The 14,287-nt window shown below is 47.1% G+C and overlaps 1 protein-coding gene across 7 annotated transcripts in view; it reads left to right on the top strand.

Moving 5' to 3' along the window:
* Positions 1-14,287, top strand: part of DOP1B (DOP1 leucine zipper like protein B) — a 65,633-nt gene that overhangs the window by 47,198 nt on the left and 4,148 nt on the right. For 4 of the 7 annotated variants that reach the window (XM_070407218.1, XM_070407217.1, XM_070407219.1 and 1 more), the window contains 9 exons: positions 1,915-2,059; positions 4,654-4,739; positions 5,213-5,322; positions 5,440-5,586; positions 6,538-6,599; positions 7,469-7,597; positions 8,764-8,900; positions 10,329-10,384; positions 13,164-13,325. In XM_070407218.1, coding sequence (XP_070263319.1) covers positions 1,915-2,059; positions 4,654-4,739; positions 5,213-5,322; positions 5,440-5,586; positions 6,538-6,599; positions 7,469-7,597; positions 8,764-8,900; positions 10,329-10,384; positions 13,164-13,325 — 1,034 coding nt within the window. Of the gene's footprint in view, positions 1-1,914; positions 2,060-2,149; positions 2,281-4,653; positions 4,740-5,212; positions 5,323-5,439; positions 5,587-6,537; positions 6,600-7,468; positions 7,598-8,763; positions 8,901-10,328; positions 10,385-13,163; positions 13,326-14,287 lie in introns of those variants that run through there. The other 3 variants (XM_070407220.1, XR_011470347.1, XM_070407222.1) reach the window with 3 other exon arrangements.

The following is a 14,287-nucleotide window of genomic DNA, read 5'->3' as shown; positions in this document are numbered from 1 at the left end:
CTTAAACACTTTCTCTCCTCCAACCCCCAAACCCAGTTAAAGCTATACATAATCACAGGGAATTTCAAAATGCTGAAAATTAAAGGTAAAACTCACCCAGAGGAGAAGGAAAATCTCTTTAGAGTTCAATGCAACTATAAACAGACATAATGATGGAGTTAGAAAATCGCTATTTTTCAGCCAGTATAGGGACTGTTAATCCTCACTTGAGGATATTTTTTCCATTGATTTTTAGAGAGAGTGGATGGGAGAGGGAGAGACAGAGAAACACCAATGTGAGAGACATCGATTGGTTGCCTCCCACATGCCCCCAGCTATGGCCAGGAGCCTGCAACTGAGGTACGTGCCCTTGACCAGAATCGAACCCGGGACCCTTCAGTTTGTAGGCCGGCACTCTAGCCACTGAGTCAACCCAGCTAGTGCCAGTATACTTTTAAAAGGCTTTTTTATGCCGAAACCGGTTTGGCTCAGTGGATAGAGTGTCGGCCTGTGGACTGGAAGGTCCCAGGTTCGATTCCGGTCAAGGGCATGTACCTTGGTTGCGGGCACATCCCCAGTAGGAGATGTGCAGGAGGCAGCTGATCGATGGTTCTCTCTCATCGATGTTTCTAACTCTCTATCCCTCTCCCTTCCTCTCTGTAAAAAATCAATAAAATATATTAAAAAATACTATTCCAAAAAAAAAAAAGGCTTTTTTAGTCAAAGGCTTTGATGTAAGCTAGGGTATATGTGGGTTTTGTTTGTTTTTTTGGTCTTTTAATTTTTATCTATTGATTTGAGAGAGAAAAAGAAAAAGAAACAGAAGCACTAGTTTGTTGTTCCAGTTATTGATGGATTCATTGGTTGATTCTTGTACGTGCCCTGACTGGGGATGCACCCCACAACCTTGGCATCCCTGAGGACACTCTAACCAACTGAGCTCCCCGGCCAGGGCAGCTGGGATGTATGTTTCCGGCTTTGGTGCTGTTCTTGCTGATGGTTCGGATCCCAGGCATGTGTGAAAGGTTTCTCCAGGCCCGAGTTCTGAACCGCTGCCGTCTAAGGTGCAGTAAAGCATCGGTAGGAGGCCCAGGTGGCTCTGGCTTCCACCTGTGGAGAAGCATCATCATGAGTGTGGAGGCCCCTGACCCTCCCCCTTCAGAGCTTTGGCCTCGTGCACCCTCCTCGCCCCCCTGGCAGGCAGGCAGGCAGGCGTGCTCTCCCTTCATGCAAACACAACTGCCGGGCTCACAGTGGCGTCAGGGCTGTGCAGTCCTCAGGTATCAAGGACCCACAGCCGCACTTCACTGGCGACGCTCGGTGACGCTGGCCCGAGAGAGAAACCTGACAGGGTCCTGTCCCGTTAGCCCAGCTACCTGAGCAGGTGCTTCACTGACCGTACTCCTGACCTGGATGGATGCCTCCTCCTCCCACCCCCGTCGAGTCCACTTCTTTAATCTTGTTCCTTGTGTTATTGTTGAAAGGTGCATCTCTAGCAAGAACCCATGGTTCTAATGAAAAGCAATCCGCTGGATGCTCTGTGCAGCTACGCCATCCTGTTTACACTGTTTTAGCTCCGTCGGCCAGTGCAGTAGTCACTGCCACGTGTGGCTTTTGAGCCCTTGAGAGGTGGTCCCTCTGAGTTGAATGTGCTGTCAGTGTAAAATCACAACGCTGTCAAAGACAGTCCCAAAAAGAATGCAAACTGTCATCAATAATTTCTGTACTGATTACATGTTGGTAAGGTTTTGGACATGTTGGGTTCAGCATTACCAACTTGTTTCTTTCAACTCCCTTTTGACTCCTGAAAATGTAATCTTACCCACGCGCTCACAGTGGTGGCTGCATTGTATTTCTATTGGATAATGCTCTTTCGGGCTCTTAGATTCTTTTTCATAACGAACTTCCTTTCCTCTGTCTCCCGATTCCTCCCAGGAAGTCACTCAAAAAATCCTGGACGCCGTGGCGAACATTGCTGGCTCTTCCCTAGAACAAACCAGCTGGCTGAGCAGAAACCTGGAGGTGAAGGCGCAGCCTCAGGTCTCCCTGGAAGACTCGGACGCCGAGGAGGATGTGTGCGGTAGGTGTAGAAGGTCAGAAAGTGGTGCCTGCTGCCCGCTGGCGGGTGTAGTTTTTCCTTAAAAGTAAACTCTGCTTTCACTCCTCACAGCACAAGTCGGATGTGTAACAAACAGCAGATGCCACTAACAGTGTCCCGATGACTGTCAACCCCCCACTGAGTCTGCGTGGGGTCCAGGAAGGATCTTCCCAAGACTCAGTGATAGAAATCTTTGTGGGATAGAAAATATAGGAGAATGTATGTGGAGGGTTGTTTTTTTTTTTGGCGGGCGGGGGGGGGGGGGGGCCTGGGAGGGACTGTGGAAACAGTAAACCAGCAAACTGTTGTCAGGCAGTTGACATTGTGTATTTCATTTCTGGCTTACACACCCTTGCCTCTCATCATTGCCTGCATGTGAAGACTTGAAAAGGGAGGTCACATAGACTAGGCACACCCAGCCTATTACTACTTAAAGCCGCCTAGGAAAATGGTCGGGAGACTCATCGTCTGCTGCAGGCCCACCGGTCAGCCAGACATTCTAGAAGAGTCTGAATTAAATGCAGTAGTGCAGCTTGTCAATTGCCAAGGCCCTAAAGACCACTAGACAAGTATACTTATCAGAAATCCAAAAACCACACAAAACTGTTTGCCTCAAGTGAAAAGCCGGGTTTGATACCTGTTTTAGGCACGGCAGGCACGGTGCCCAGATGAGGTTAGTCAAGTCCTGTGAGGCTGACAGGGCGGGGCGCGGAGGGGGGGTTGGTGCACGGCACCTCGAGAACTGGGCTCCCGCCCGAAAGCAGGTTCTGCTCCCAGGAGGAGGGAGGGCGTGTGCTGGACACAGTGATGCCACCGCCCATCTGTCCTGCCATATTCGTCTGACAGCTATTTAGTGGTTTGCACGAGATACTGTACCTAGGATCCCATCACTGGCTGATGTAAACCAGCAATCGTGCCTTCGCGGCGGTGCTGGTGGCTCTTCTCTAGGAAAAGAGCCCGTGCATCCCCTGGCTGATTTGTCCTCAGGTTTCTGCCGCGTGTAAGGTTAGAGATTGACCTGCGTCTCCACCACTCAGCTGTGTCCAGTGGCTGGATTGGGCCTGGCTTTGGTGCAATAATGAACTTTAACCTCAAGACAGTGCTGTAGTAATTGCCAGATTTTTTTTATTTATGTATTTTAGAAATCAGTTTTCTAAAGCTCGAGGTGAACCTGGAGCTTCTCAGTAAGACTTAATCTGCAAAGTATAGAGTACCAGAAATCGGAGTGCTTGGATGCAAACCCAGTTTACACATCAGCCCTGTAACTCAGGAAACAGACTGGGGCTTCGAAGTGGCGTGATTTTCTCTGGAAGATTTTGTGCGTGCCGTGGGCGTGCAGGTCCTCATGTGTAGGCACGTGACTGGTATGGCCACGCGCTGTGTCCTGGACACTGGCACCACAGCAAACAAAGTGGGCGGGCCTGCACTCGTGTGGGGCGCGGAAGATGATAATCAAAGATTGACTCAACATAGGTGTTTTTTCACTGATGTATGAAGGGAGGTTGTCAGCTGAGGAGGGAGGGTGGTGAGGGCTATGGGGGAGCATGTGGAAGAATTGTGTCACAGAGCATGTGGCGGGATTACCTGGTAGCATCGGGTCTCTTGAGTTTCATGCCCATGAAATAAAGCAGGATCGTTTCAGAGCATTTAGCTACACAGAACTACCTAGGCTACCTGGCCGGCACTGCGTTTCTCCAGGTGGGAACTTAGGAGGGAGAGAAGCAAGAGAGTTAAGGATGTTTGCGGGGTTGACGCTAGACCATGGGGCGTAGTGGGGGAGGTAGAGCAGTGAAGACCTGGAGGAGTTGCTGGGTAGTTAGGGTGGTAGACTCAGGGGTTGGAGGCCTGTACACGGATTCAGGATTTGCCAGAGCAGGGTTCCAGGAGTATGTGAGCAGGAAAGATAAAGACACAGTTCGATCTGGCCTGTGTGGCTTAGTGGTGAGTGCGTCGGCTCTCCCACCAAAGGGCTGTGGGTTTGATTTCCAATCAAGGGCATGTACCTGGATTGTAGGTTCGATCCCTGGCCCAGTCAGGGCACATACAAGAGGCAGTCAGTCTATGTGTCTCACATCGATGTTTCTCTCTCTCCCACTCTAAAAAAAATCAATGGGAAAAATATCCTCAGGTGAGGATTAACAAAAACAAACAAACAAACAAAATGGTCCTATCAAGATGCTGGAAATGGAGTTTTTGGAAATTGTGAGGCCAAGGGTATGGTGGCTGGCTGAGCAGAGTAAAAGTGACAGTGGCTGGCTGAGCAGAGTAAAAGATTTTTAGAAGAGAAAATGTCAAGGGCTCAGAGGCCAGGGTGTTCAGTAGATCATCCAAAGGAAGGTTGAAGTTCCAAGAATGATGCCGAGACTGGACATGGGGAGGAAGACAGTCAGTGCTAATGTATTTGATCAAAATATACAGATGGTTTGGTGCTGAAATGGAGCGTGTTGACAGAGAAGAATACCTACGTTACATCCCTGTACATAATCAGTGTGAAATCTGGGGGCCCATGACTCCCGTTCATGAGTGCTCAGTGGCAACCTATCCATCATGGTTACACACAGATGCTCCTTTGTTAGCAGATGCTGCTGCCGCTGTTTCGGCCATGGTGTCCGCGTCCGCCCCCTCGGTGTACAGCGTGCAGGCCCTCTCTCTGCTGGCGGAGGTAAGCACATGCCTGACCGTCATCCCTACGGAAGTGATTGCGTCCTGAACCTTTGGGAAGATGTCTTCTCAGGTGCCAGGGTGTGTGGGCTGCGCATCCCAGGTGGGCTCGTTGGTCTCGGCCTCCAGCTCCACTGGGAGGTTCCTGTTAGGCCAGAGATGGCGAACCTTTTGAGCTCTTGGCATGTCAGCATTTTGAAAAACCCTAACTTAACTCTGGTGCCGTGTCACATATAGAAATTTTTTGATATTTGCAACCATAGTAAAACAAAGATTTATATTTTTGATATTTATTTTATATATTTAAATGCCATTTAACAAAGAAAAATCAACCAAAAAATGAGTTCGCGTGTCACCTCTGACACGCATGTCATAGGTTCGCCATCACTGTGTTAGGCTGTTCACACCTTGAGGACTACCTTCTTTCCCTCCCTTGGTTCAGAAGATTTCTCTGGTCTCGCACCCCCGCTGCAGGTTCTGGCGTCTCTCCTGGACATGGTCTACCGCAGCGACGAGAAGGAGAAAGCCGTGCCGCTGGTCTCCCGCCTGCTCTACTACGTGTTCCCGTACCTGCGCAACCACAGGTGGCGTGCCTGCGTTGTACCCTCCATCTGTGCAGGACAGCAGGTTATGGGAAATGTAGCCGGTGGCTTTCCTGGGCAGCCTCTGACCTTGACCCCTCCCCTGCCGCCCCCATTTAGTGCCTACAACATGCCCAGCTTCCGGGCGGGCGCCCAGCTGCTGAGCTCTCTGAGCGGCTACGCCTACACGAAGCGGGCCTGGAAGAAAGAAGTGCTGGACTTGTTCCTGGACCCCGCGTTCTTCCAGATGGACACGTCTTGTGCGCAGTAAGGAAGGCTGTCCTATCCCGTGTCCTCAGTCCCCACCTGGGAAGTCGTCTCATAAATCATTCCACACCCGAAACAGCAGCAGAATTAGCATCAGCCCCAATACTGGGACATCTGTCACAAACCCGTCTCACTGGGTATTCCTGGGGCAGGAATTAAGTTTTTTAAAAATACGAAGGTGCTTTTTTTATTAAAAGAATTTCAGTGAAGAGATAGTATTACTCTGAAGCCTTACTATGGGGTCCCAGCGGTTCTTGGTCCTGGGCTGCTTTGTCTTGTAATCACAGACTATTGGGCACTGCCCGTCCTTGCCCTTCCCCACTCACACTGACGAGTCCTCACTGACCTTGCAGTGCCCGGCCCTGCGCGGACAGCTGAGGTCCGTGGAGATCCACCTGCGAGGTGAACTTCCCGCGCCTTTTTCTCGGAGGTCACAAAACCACTCAGTGATGTCCTCCTGGCGTGGCTGAGCGTGTCTTTATTAACGGAGGAGGAGGGCGGAGATTGGTCAGCTTTCTTTGTGTGGCCTGGGAGTTTGCCCTGCCACCACCAGAGCAGTGGCTTGCACCCTATAACCCTGTTGCCCTTTGGGGAGCCCCCTGGAAGACACGTATTTGTCTTCACTGTTCCCCGTTCTTCCCATCAACACAAGTGTGAACGTATTTAAGGGCAACCTGGGAAAAGCCAGAGTACCTGACAGTTTATGTTTTCTGTTGTGGGAACTGGGAGTTACTCGCCACTCCTGTTACTCATCCCGTTAGTTATTCCCTGTCACGCTTATAAATGAAAAGCTCTTGCTTAGCTCTCCCTCATATAAAAACTACTCCTTTCACTAACTTTTCAGAATGTGGTTTTTAATAGATCTTAAAGGGGCATGGTCTTTTCTTGATGCTTTTAGTCAGACTGTCATCTTTGCATATTTAACTAATTTTGCTTTTTTTAAATATCCAGTTGGAAGTCCATTGTTGACCATCTTCTGACTCATGAGAAAACAATGTTTAAAGATTTAATGAGTGAGTTCTCTGTTACTTGCATGTAAGTCACACTTTGAGGGACCAATGCCACTGTCATCAGCTTTGCCCACGTAGATCAGAGCCCCACTTGCACCTTCATGGCACCACCTGAGCCACAAACTGCGGTGTGATGAGTGCAGTACGTCAGGACTAGACGAGGGAGCCTTCCCAGCTCCCGGTGTTGGCAACATTCCTTAGCAAAGCTCTTTTGCAACTTTATTGTGGAGAAATACATTACAGAGTCATTATAAGTTTACTGTAATTTATTAGAAGAGTATCTTCTAATCCAGCGGTTCTGTGGGTCGAGACCCCTTTGGCGGTTGAACGACCCTTTCACAGGGGTCGCCTAAGACCATCCTTCATATCAGATATTTACATTACGATTTATAAAAGTAGCAACATTACAGTTATGCAGTAGCAACGAAAATAATTTTATGGTGGGATCACAACATGAGGAACTGTATTTAAAGGGCCAGAAGGTTGAGAACCACTGTTCTAATCCCTTATCACTAGTCTCATTAAAGACATAAGTTTTTGGCCCAGCCAGGGTGGCTCAATTGGTTGAGCATATGCCCATGTGCCAGGAGGTCACTGGTTCAATTCCCAGTCAGGGCACATGCCATCAACCCAGGCATGTGTTGTTTCTCATCGATGTTTCTATCTCCCGCTCCCTTCCTCTCTCTGAAATCAATAAAAACCTGTTTTTTCCTAAAGAAATAAGTATTTTTACAAATAAATATGCAAGTGATTACCACATGCCTTTACTTAATCAAGATCATGGTTTTTCACCAAGGAAGCTAAGAATTGCACTAGTATGAATTTCCTATCATTTCTCACTAAATGGGACTTACGTCCTGTGTTTATTCTAGGCATGCAGAGCAGTTCCTTAAAACTGTTCCCAAGTTTTGAGCAGAAAGCCATGCTGCTAAAGCGCCAGGCTTTTGCTGTCTTCAGTGGCGAACTCGACCAGTACCACCTGTACCTTCCCCTGATACAAGGTAAGAAGCCACCCCCACAGAGGCCCTGGTTGGGGACCGGGAAGATCTGGAGGCGACACTGTTCCCTTTAAGCTGTGTGAGTTGGCTGCCCAGGTGCACGGCGCACTTCCCATCCCTTCCTCAGGGTCCTGCACGGATCAGCTCTGCGCCCACATCAGGGTGCCCGTGTTCAGAGACTGGCATCTGCCCAGGCCGGAATGAAGCTTAAAAAAATAAAGTTTAACCCCACGGACCTCACCTCCTCCAGGTCATTCCTTGAGTCCCCAGGTTCCTAGCCAGTCCTGCCCCCTATCCCTCACCTTTCAGTTTTCTGCTGGTTGGTTTATGTATGTTGTTCAAGGGTAGTTTTTTAAAATTTCCGTTAGAGAAATAGAACGTAATATACTTATTCCATCTTGTCCAGAACCAGAAGCAGAAAAGCTCGTTTAAATGCCAGCGTGCTTGGCAGGTGTCTGAGCTGTGCATGATCCTTTGTGCTTGCAAAGGCGACAAAAAAACACCAGCGAGCAAGATCAGATACAGAGAAGGGTGTCACTGCAGGAATCGCACCAGCAGGACCGTAGCTCAGCTGTTTGCTGTGGCAGTTTATGTTCCTAAGAAACCTTAAATTACGGGGAAAATCACGTTGTACAACAATTATTCCAGTAGACAAGTGGGAAAGACTATTAGGGGCTAGTTGAACTCACAGCACTTTTTTCCCCTGCAGGAATTAAAATCGTTGTCATGAACAAATCTATTTTATTCACTCGTTCCACTTCCTACTTCTCACCACCAAAATACAGTGTCACCTCCCAACCAGCCTGTATGGTCTATGGTCCCTCCCTCACCAAGGCCCGTCTCTGGTTTCTGTGCCCCATATTTCATACTCTTAGGGGAAAATATAGGTGGTCATTGGTCAGCCAGTGGCTTTCCGGCTTGAGCCAAAAGTTCATGCCTTTCTCCTCCACTGTGGCAGGGGAATGAGAGCCACGGGAACCCCTTCCTTCAGCAAAGGCCAAAGACGAGGAGGCCGGGTAGACCAGGGCACAGACATCTCCCCAGCACCCGCTTCTTACCTGGGTGGTTGGGAAATGTTGAAGCATTGACAATTCCATTTCTCTTTTTTGTCTGCTGAGAAACTCCAAACTGCATATTTGTGTGACATCTTGAAAATCTTCTTTCCCTAGAACGCCTGACAGACAATCTCAGAGTTGGACAGACACCCCTAGTTGCTGCTCAGATGTTTCTTTTTTTCAGAGTTTTGCTGCTAAGAATATCTCCCCAGCATTTGACTTCCCTGTGGCCAATAATGGTCTCTGAATTAGTAAGTACAAATTCTTACCCTTGCAAGAGAAGTTGGAGCTTTCACAAATGCTTTCTCATATACAGTCATGCGCTACTTGACAGTGGGGATGCGTTCTGCGAAGTGAGTCGTTAGGCGAGTTCGTGGTCGTGTGGACATAGAGGCTCTTACAGACCTAGATGGCACACCTGCTGCACACCTCGCTGTCCGGTGTGGTCTGCTCCTAGGCCACAAGCCTGTGCAGCACGTTACTGTACAAACAGCATAAGAGTTTGGGGGTTTGTTTGGTTTTTTTGAGGGTGTGTTTATTAAAGCTGGGACAGTAAAACAAGGAGGGGCCTAGGATAGAAGAAGCAACAGGAGGGCCGAGGCGGGGCTGCTCTGGCTCACTGGAAAGTCAGAGAAAAGGGGGCCTTGAAGACAGGTTTGGGGTTGAGCCCAGAATGAGCTGCCACCGCCCATTGCTCCCCTGGTTGCCAGTCTCACGGGGTCCCCTAGAATCTGGGACATGGATCCTGAGAGGGAAGAAAGGTGTGGGCATGCTCGGGGAGGGGGAACATGCTGGGTTTTCCAGTTTTATTGAGCTATAAGGGGCATACAGCAGTACATAAGTTTAAGGTGTACAGCATAGTAATCTGATTTATATGTGTTGAGAAATGATTGCCACCGAAGTTCAGTTGCTTTTGTTACCTCATATAGATACATAAAGGAGAGAGTTTTTCCTTGTGATGAGAACTCTTAGAATTTCCTCTCTCAACAGCTTTCATATAAACCATACAGCAGTGTTAATGGGAGGCATTATGTTGTTATAGGGGAACAGAATTTGTTACCCCAACATGTACCTTTTTGGCATCAGTATTATTTTAGGCTTGTTCACTAAGACACAGCAGACATGGGAGAAGCTCTGAAAACCGAGTAGAAGCTCCCCTCCGCAGGGGAATCTCTGTCAGGGTGCCTTCCTCCTGCAGCCAGAAGAGCTGGACCACCCGATCTTTAGAAACTTAGTGCAGAAGATACGGGCAGGGCGGGGCAAGGAGACTCTTAGGAAAGAGAAAGGATTCCAGGACACAGCGTGGGAGGCGCTTTATCAAGCAGATTGCTTGCTCTTTTGGGAAATGTGAGGGCCCTTGTGACAGATGACCTCATTGGTGTTGACCAGAAAATTCCAGACTGGCTGATTAGGATTGTGTTTTTGGAAGAGGTTGCCACCCCAGCTACTCCTGGTATTAAATCTAAGTTCGGTGCCACAGGCTTCAGCACAAGTGATGCCATTTTGGTCCTGTGGTTTTCTCTTTAACAGCTGCGGTATCTTTTCATTTTGTTGATTGTTTTTGTTTTGTTTTGTTTTGTTGCTCTATTTGCTACTTTTTATGGACATACGAATTTTAGACATTAAACTAGGTTTAATCTCTCTCGAATAGTAACTTGAATTCACATTTTATTTTCAAGATTCAGGCATTCATACAGCTCGAGGACGATCTGAAAGAGGATGAGGAATCATTGAGGTAAGGAAGGGTCTGTGCACATGCGTGAAGGTTAGTGGACGTCACTCTGTGATGTAGGGTTACCTAACATCATGCTAAGTACCACTTTCTTGAAGTTCTTAAGAAGGGACCAGCTATTTTGATAATTTCTTAAAAGGAAAAACCCTTTTTATGGGCATTATGATACCAGTCCTAAGTTCGTAAGGCCAAAGCTCAAAACATCAGAGTTTGGAGTAAGGAAAGATTATTAATCAAGAAGGCACCGAGGACTATAGAAGATGGCGGCGTAGGTAAACACCGGAGACCGCTGCCGCAAACAACCATTTCAAAAATACAACTAAAAGACTGAACGGACATCACCCAGAACCACAGGAAGGCTGGCTGAAGAGAGACTCTACAACTAGAAGGAAAGAGAACAGCAAATCGAGGCTCAGAGGCGGCGCAGTATGGAAAATACAAAGGTACTGAGGTGCGCGCGCAAAGCGGGCTGGTGGCTGAGGGCGCGGTTGTCGTTTTCTGTCGGGAGTGAGTCTCAGACTCTGGGCTCCAGATCCGGGCGAGTCTCTAGGGACCCAGACTCAAACGGGAGAAGCGGGATTATCCGGCATCAGTTGGAACCTGAGGGCAGCTTTCTCTCCGAGGTTTGCAGCGGCTGCCGGGGTTCTGAGAAGCAGAGCCTCTGGGAACGGGACTGAGCGTGGCCATAACTGCTCCCTCCGCCCACCCTGTTGATCCCACCCCGCCCAAACTCTGCGCACAGCCATTTGCCGATCGCCTCAGGCAAAGGCTGGATTAGCGCCTCCCCAGAAGGCAGACGTTTTCCATACAGCTGATTCCTATAGCCAGTCGGCCAGGGGGTCAAATCCCTCTAGTGTTAACTACAACAATTAAGGCTTGGCTAGAACAAGACTGCACACAGAGACCACAAGGGGGTGCACCAAGAAAGCATAAAAGATGCGGAGACAAAAAAACATGACAGAAATGGAGGATATGGAGCTAAGAATCGCAATTTTGAGGGCTTGCCATAAATTTGTGCAGAGCCTCACGAAAACTAATGAGACCCTCAATGCTACGATAAAGAAATTAGAAAGTAAGCATACACGGACTGAAATAAAGAATATTATACCCAATAGCAGACCAGAGGAGTACAATAATCAAACCAAAGATTCGACAAAAAACACCCAATTGGAAAAGCAAAATGAAAAAAGAATCCGAAAGTGTGAAGATAGTGTAAGGAGCCTCTGGGACAGCTTTAAGCGGTCTAATATCAGAGTCATTGGAGTGCCAGAAGATGAGAGACAGCAAGATATTGAAAACCTATTTCAAGAAATAATGGCAGAAAACTTCCCCCACCTGGAGAAAGAAATGGACTTACAGGTCCAAGAAGCGCAGAGAACCCCAAACAAAAGGAATCCAAAGAGGACCACACCAAGACACATCATCATTAAAATGCCAAGAGCAAAAGACAAAGAGAAAATCTTAAAAGCAGCAAGAGAAAGAGGCTCAATTACCTACAAGGGAATACCCATACGACTGTCAGCTGATTTCTCAACAGAAACTTTGCAGGCCAGAAGGGAATGGCAAGAAATATTCAAAGTGCTGAATACCAAGAACCTACAACCAAGATTACTTTATCCAGCAAAGCTATCATTCAGAATTGAAGGTCAGATAAAGAGCTTCACAGATAAGGAAAAGCTAAAGGAGTTCATCACCGCCAAACCAGTATTATATGAAATGCTGAAAGGTATCCTTTAAGAAGAGGAAGAAGAAGAAAAAGGTAAAGATACAAATTATGAACAACAAACATGCATCTATCAACAAATGAATCTAAGAATCAAGTGAATAAATAACCTGATGTACAGAATGAACTGGTGATTATAATATAATCAGGGACATAGAAAGGGAATAGACTGACTATTCTTGGGGGGAAAAGGGGTGTGGGAGATGCGGGAAGTGACTGGACAAAAATCATGCACCTATGGATGAACACAGTGGGTGGGGAGTGAGGGTGGAGGGTGGGGTGGGAGCTGGAAGGAGGGGAGTTATGGGGGGAAAAAAGAGGAACAAATGTAATAATCTGAACAATAAAGATTTAATTAAAAAAAAAAAAAAAAAAAGAAGGCACCAACCTAGAAGATGGGACTTAATGGTACAGTGGGGCCTTGACTTACGAGTGTCCCAACTAATGAGTTTTTCGAGATACGAGCCGTCTCTTGGCTGATTTTTTGCTTTGAGTTGCGAGCTAAAATTCGGGTTATGAGCCAGCTTCAGATACCCCACCGCTAGTTGGCGCAGCGAACATCAGAGTAATTTGACATACGAGTAATTTGAGTTACGAGCTCTGTCACGGAACAAATTAAACTCGTAAGTCAAGGCCCCACTGTACTTCAAATTCATCTTAAGAAAGTGCAGAATTCAGGCTTCTTTTATGTCAAGCGGTGGACAGGTGGGAGGGGCAGAAGTGATTGACAACTGCAGGCATAGGTGGGGAGAGGTTGTGCTTAGTCTATAGACCAGAAGTTCCTGCAGATCTTTGATAAACAATACATACTTTCCTTATCTCCTGGGAGAGGCAGTTTCTGGTAAGGGCCATTTTTGTAAAACTCAAGCCACAAGCAGAATTCCTCTAATGATTCCCGTGTCTGTATGCAAAAAGCTATTTGCCTGAAGGCCATGCGAACAAAGCTGCTTGAATAAAGTCAGAGAGGCCCAGCACTTCACTGTTGTAGCTGCATCCACAAAGGGACTGCAGCAGATTCGAATGAGCTTCTAACGAGTTTCTTTTTCTGCACATTTATAGAAACAGCAATAAAATCAACAAAACAAAAGTTTCAGTTCCTGACGGAAATGGGCCCTCAATGGGGGAAATGCCCCAGAGCGAACTCATCTTCTATTTATCAGCTTGCAAATTCCTGGACACGGCACTTTCTTTTCCACCTGACCAGATGCCCTTATTTCAGACGTAAGTCCTATAAGACCTCGTGTCCTCTTAGAAGTAGGAGGGCCTTTCCTGTACAGCATGTGAGAAGCCACAGTACACTTACTGGTGGCCAATGAGCCCACTCGGCACACTGAGGTTCAGATTACTGACACAGTGGTTTTGTGAATTTGGCTCACAGTAGTGTGTTATGGGTGTGTGTGTGTGTGTGTGTGTGTGTGTGTGTGTTTAAGTGCTTTTTGCTACTAAATGCTTATAAAACAAGAGTTACGCGCTGGTGGTCCTCACTGCATTTGTGTAGATTTGTTTGTTGTCTTTGTTTTTCATTAAATAACTAGTGGCCCGGTGCACGGATTCGTGCACATTGAAAGGAAATTAATTAGAAGAAATATTTTAATATCGTTATTCGCCCTTTCTCTATAATAGAAGTGTCAACCAAATTCACGATCAACAATGACAGATGAAAACACGCATGTGATTGGCGCCAGCAAGAGCTTTATGTGTATTGTGCATGCGCAAGTCAACTTCGCTTTTTAGAGATATAGAATAAACTTGCTTAATTAGACCTGCTTTCTGATTTAGCTAAACTTTTCCCAGCCCAGTGAAGCACCCCAACTTCTCTTTCAGGTAATTGTCAGCAACACAGCAGTAAATATCAACACGAAGCAGATTATTATTGTAGATCACACAGGAAGAACAAAGGGTAAAATATTTAACTGCAGCAGTGTTTGACTATATTCTGTGCAGTGAAAAAACCTGAAGTCATTTTCAAGGTCCACCATTTCTTTCTTCTTTTCAGTCGGGTCAAGTTTCTAAGCTTTCTAAATCTCTATTTTCCGGCTAATGAAAAGAAAATAGGATTCCACTGAGTCTCCTATCTACCTACTCCGGGACTTCTGTGAGGATCAAATGAGATGAGACACGGGAAAATGCTTCACAGACATTTGGTTAAGGTGTAAAATGTTTGCACCTGACTATAAAGCAAG

This window comes from Myotis yumanensis, unplaced genomic scaffold (genome assembly GCF_028538775.1).
Source record: "Myotis yumanensis isolate MYYU_CA2020_CCGP unplaced genomic scaffold, mMyoYum1.0.hap1 SCAF_2, whole genome shotgun sequence".
Classification (NCBI taxonomy): domain Eukaryota; kingdom Metazoa; phylum Chordata; class Mammalia; order Chiroptera; family Vespertilionidae; genus Myotis; species Myotis yumanensis.
This window is presented reverse-complemented; position numbering and strand designations above follow the sequence as displayed.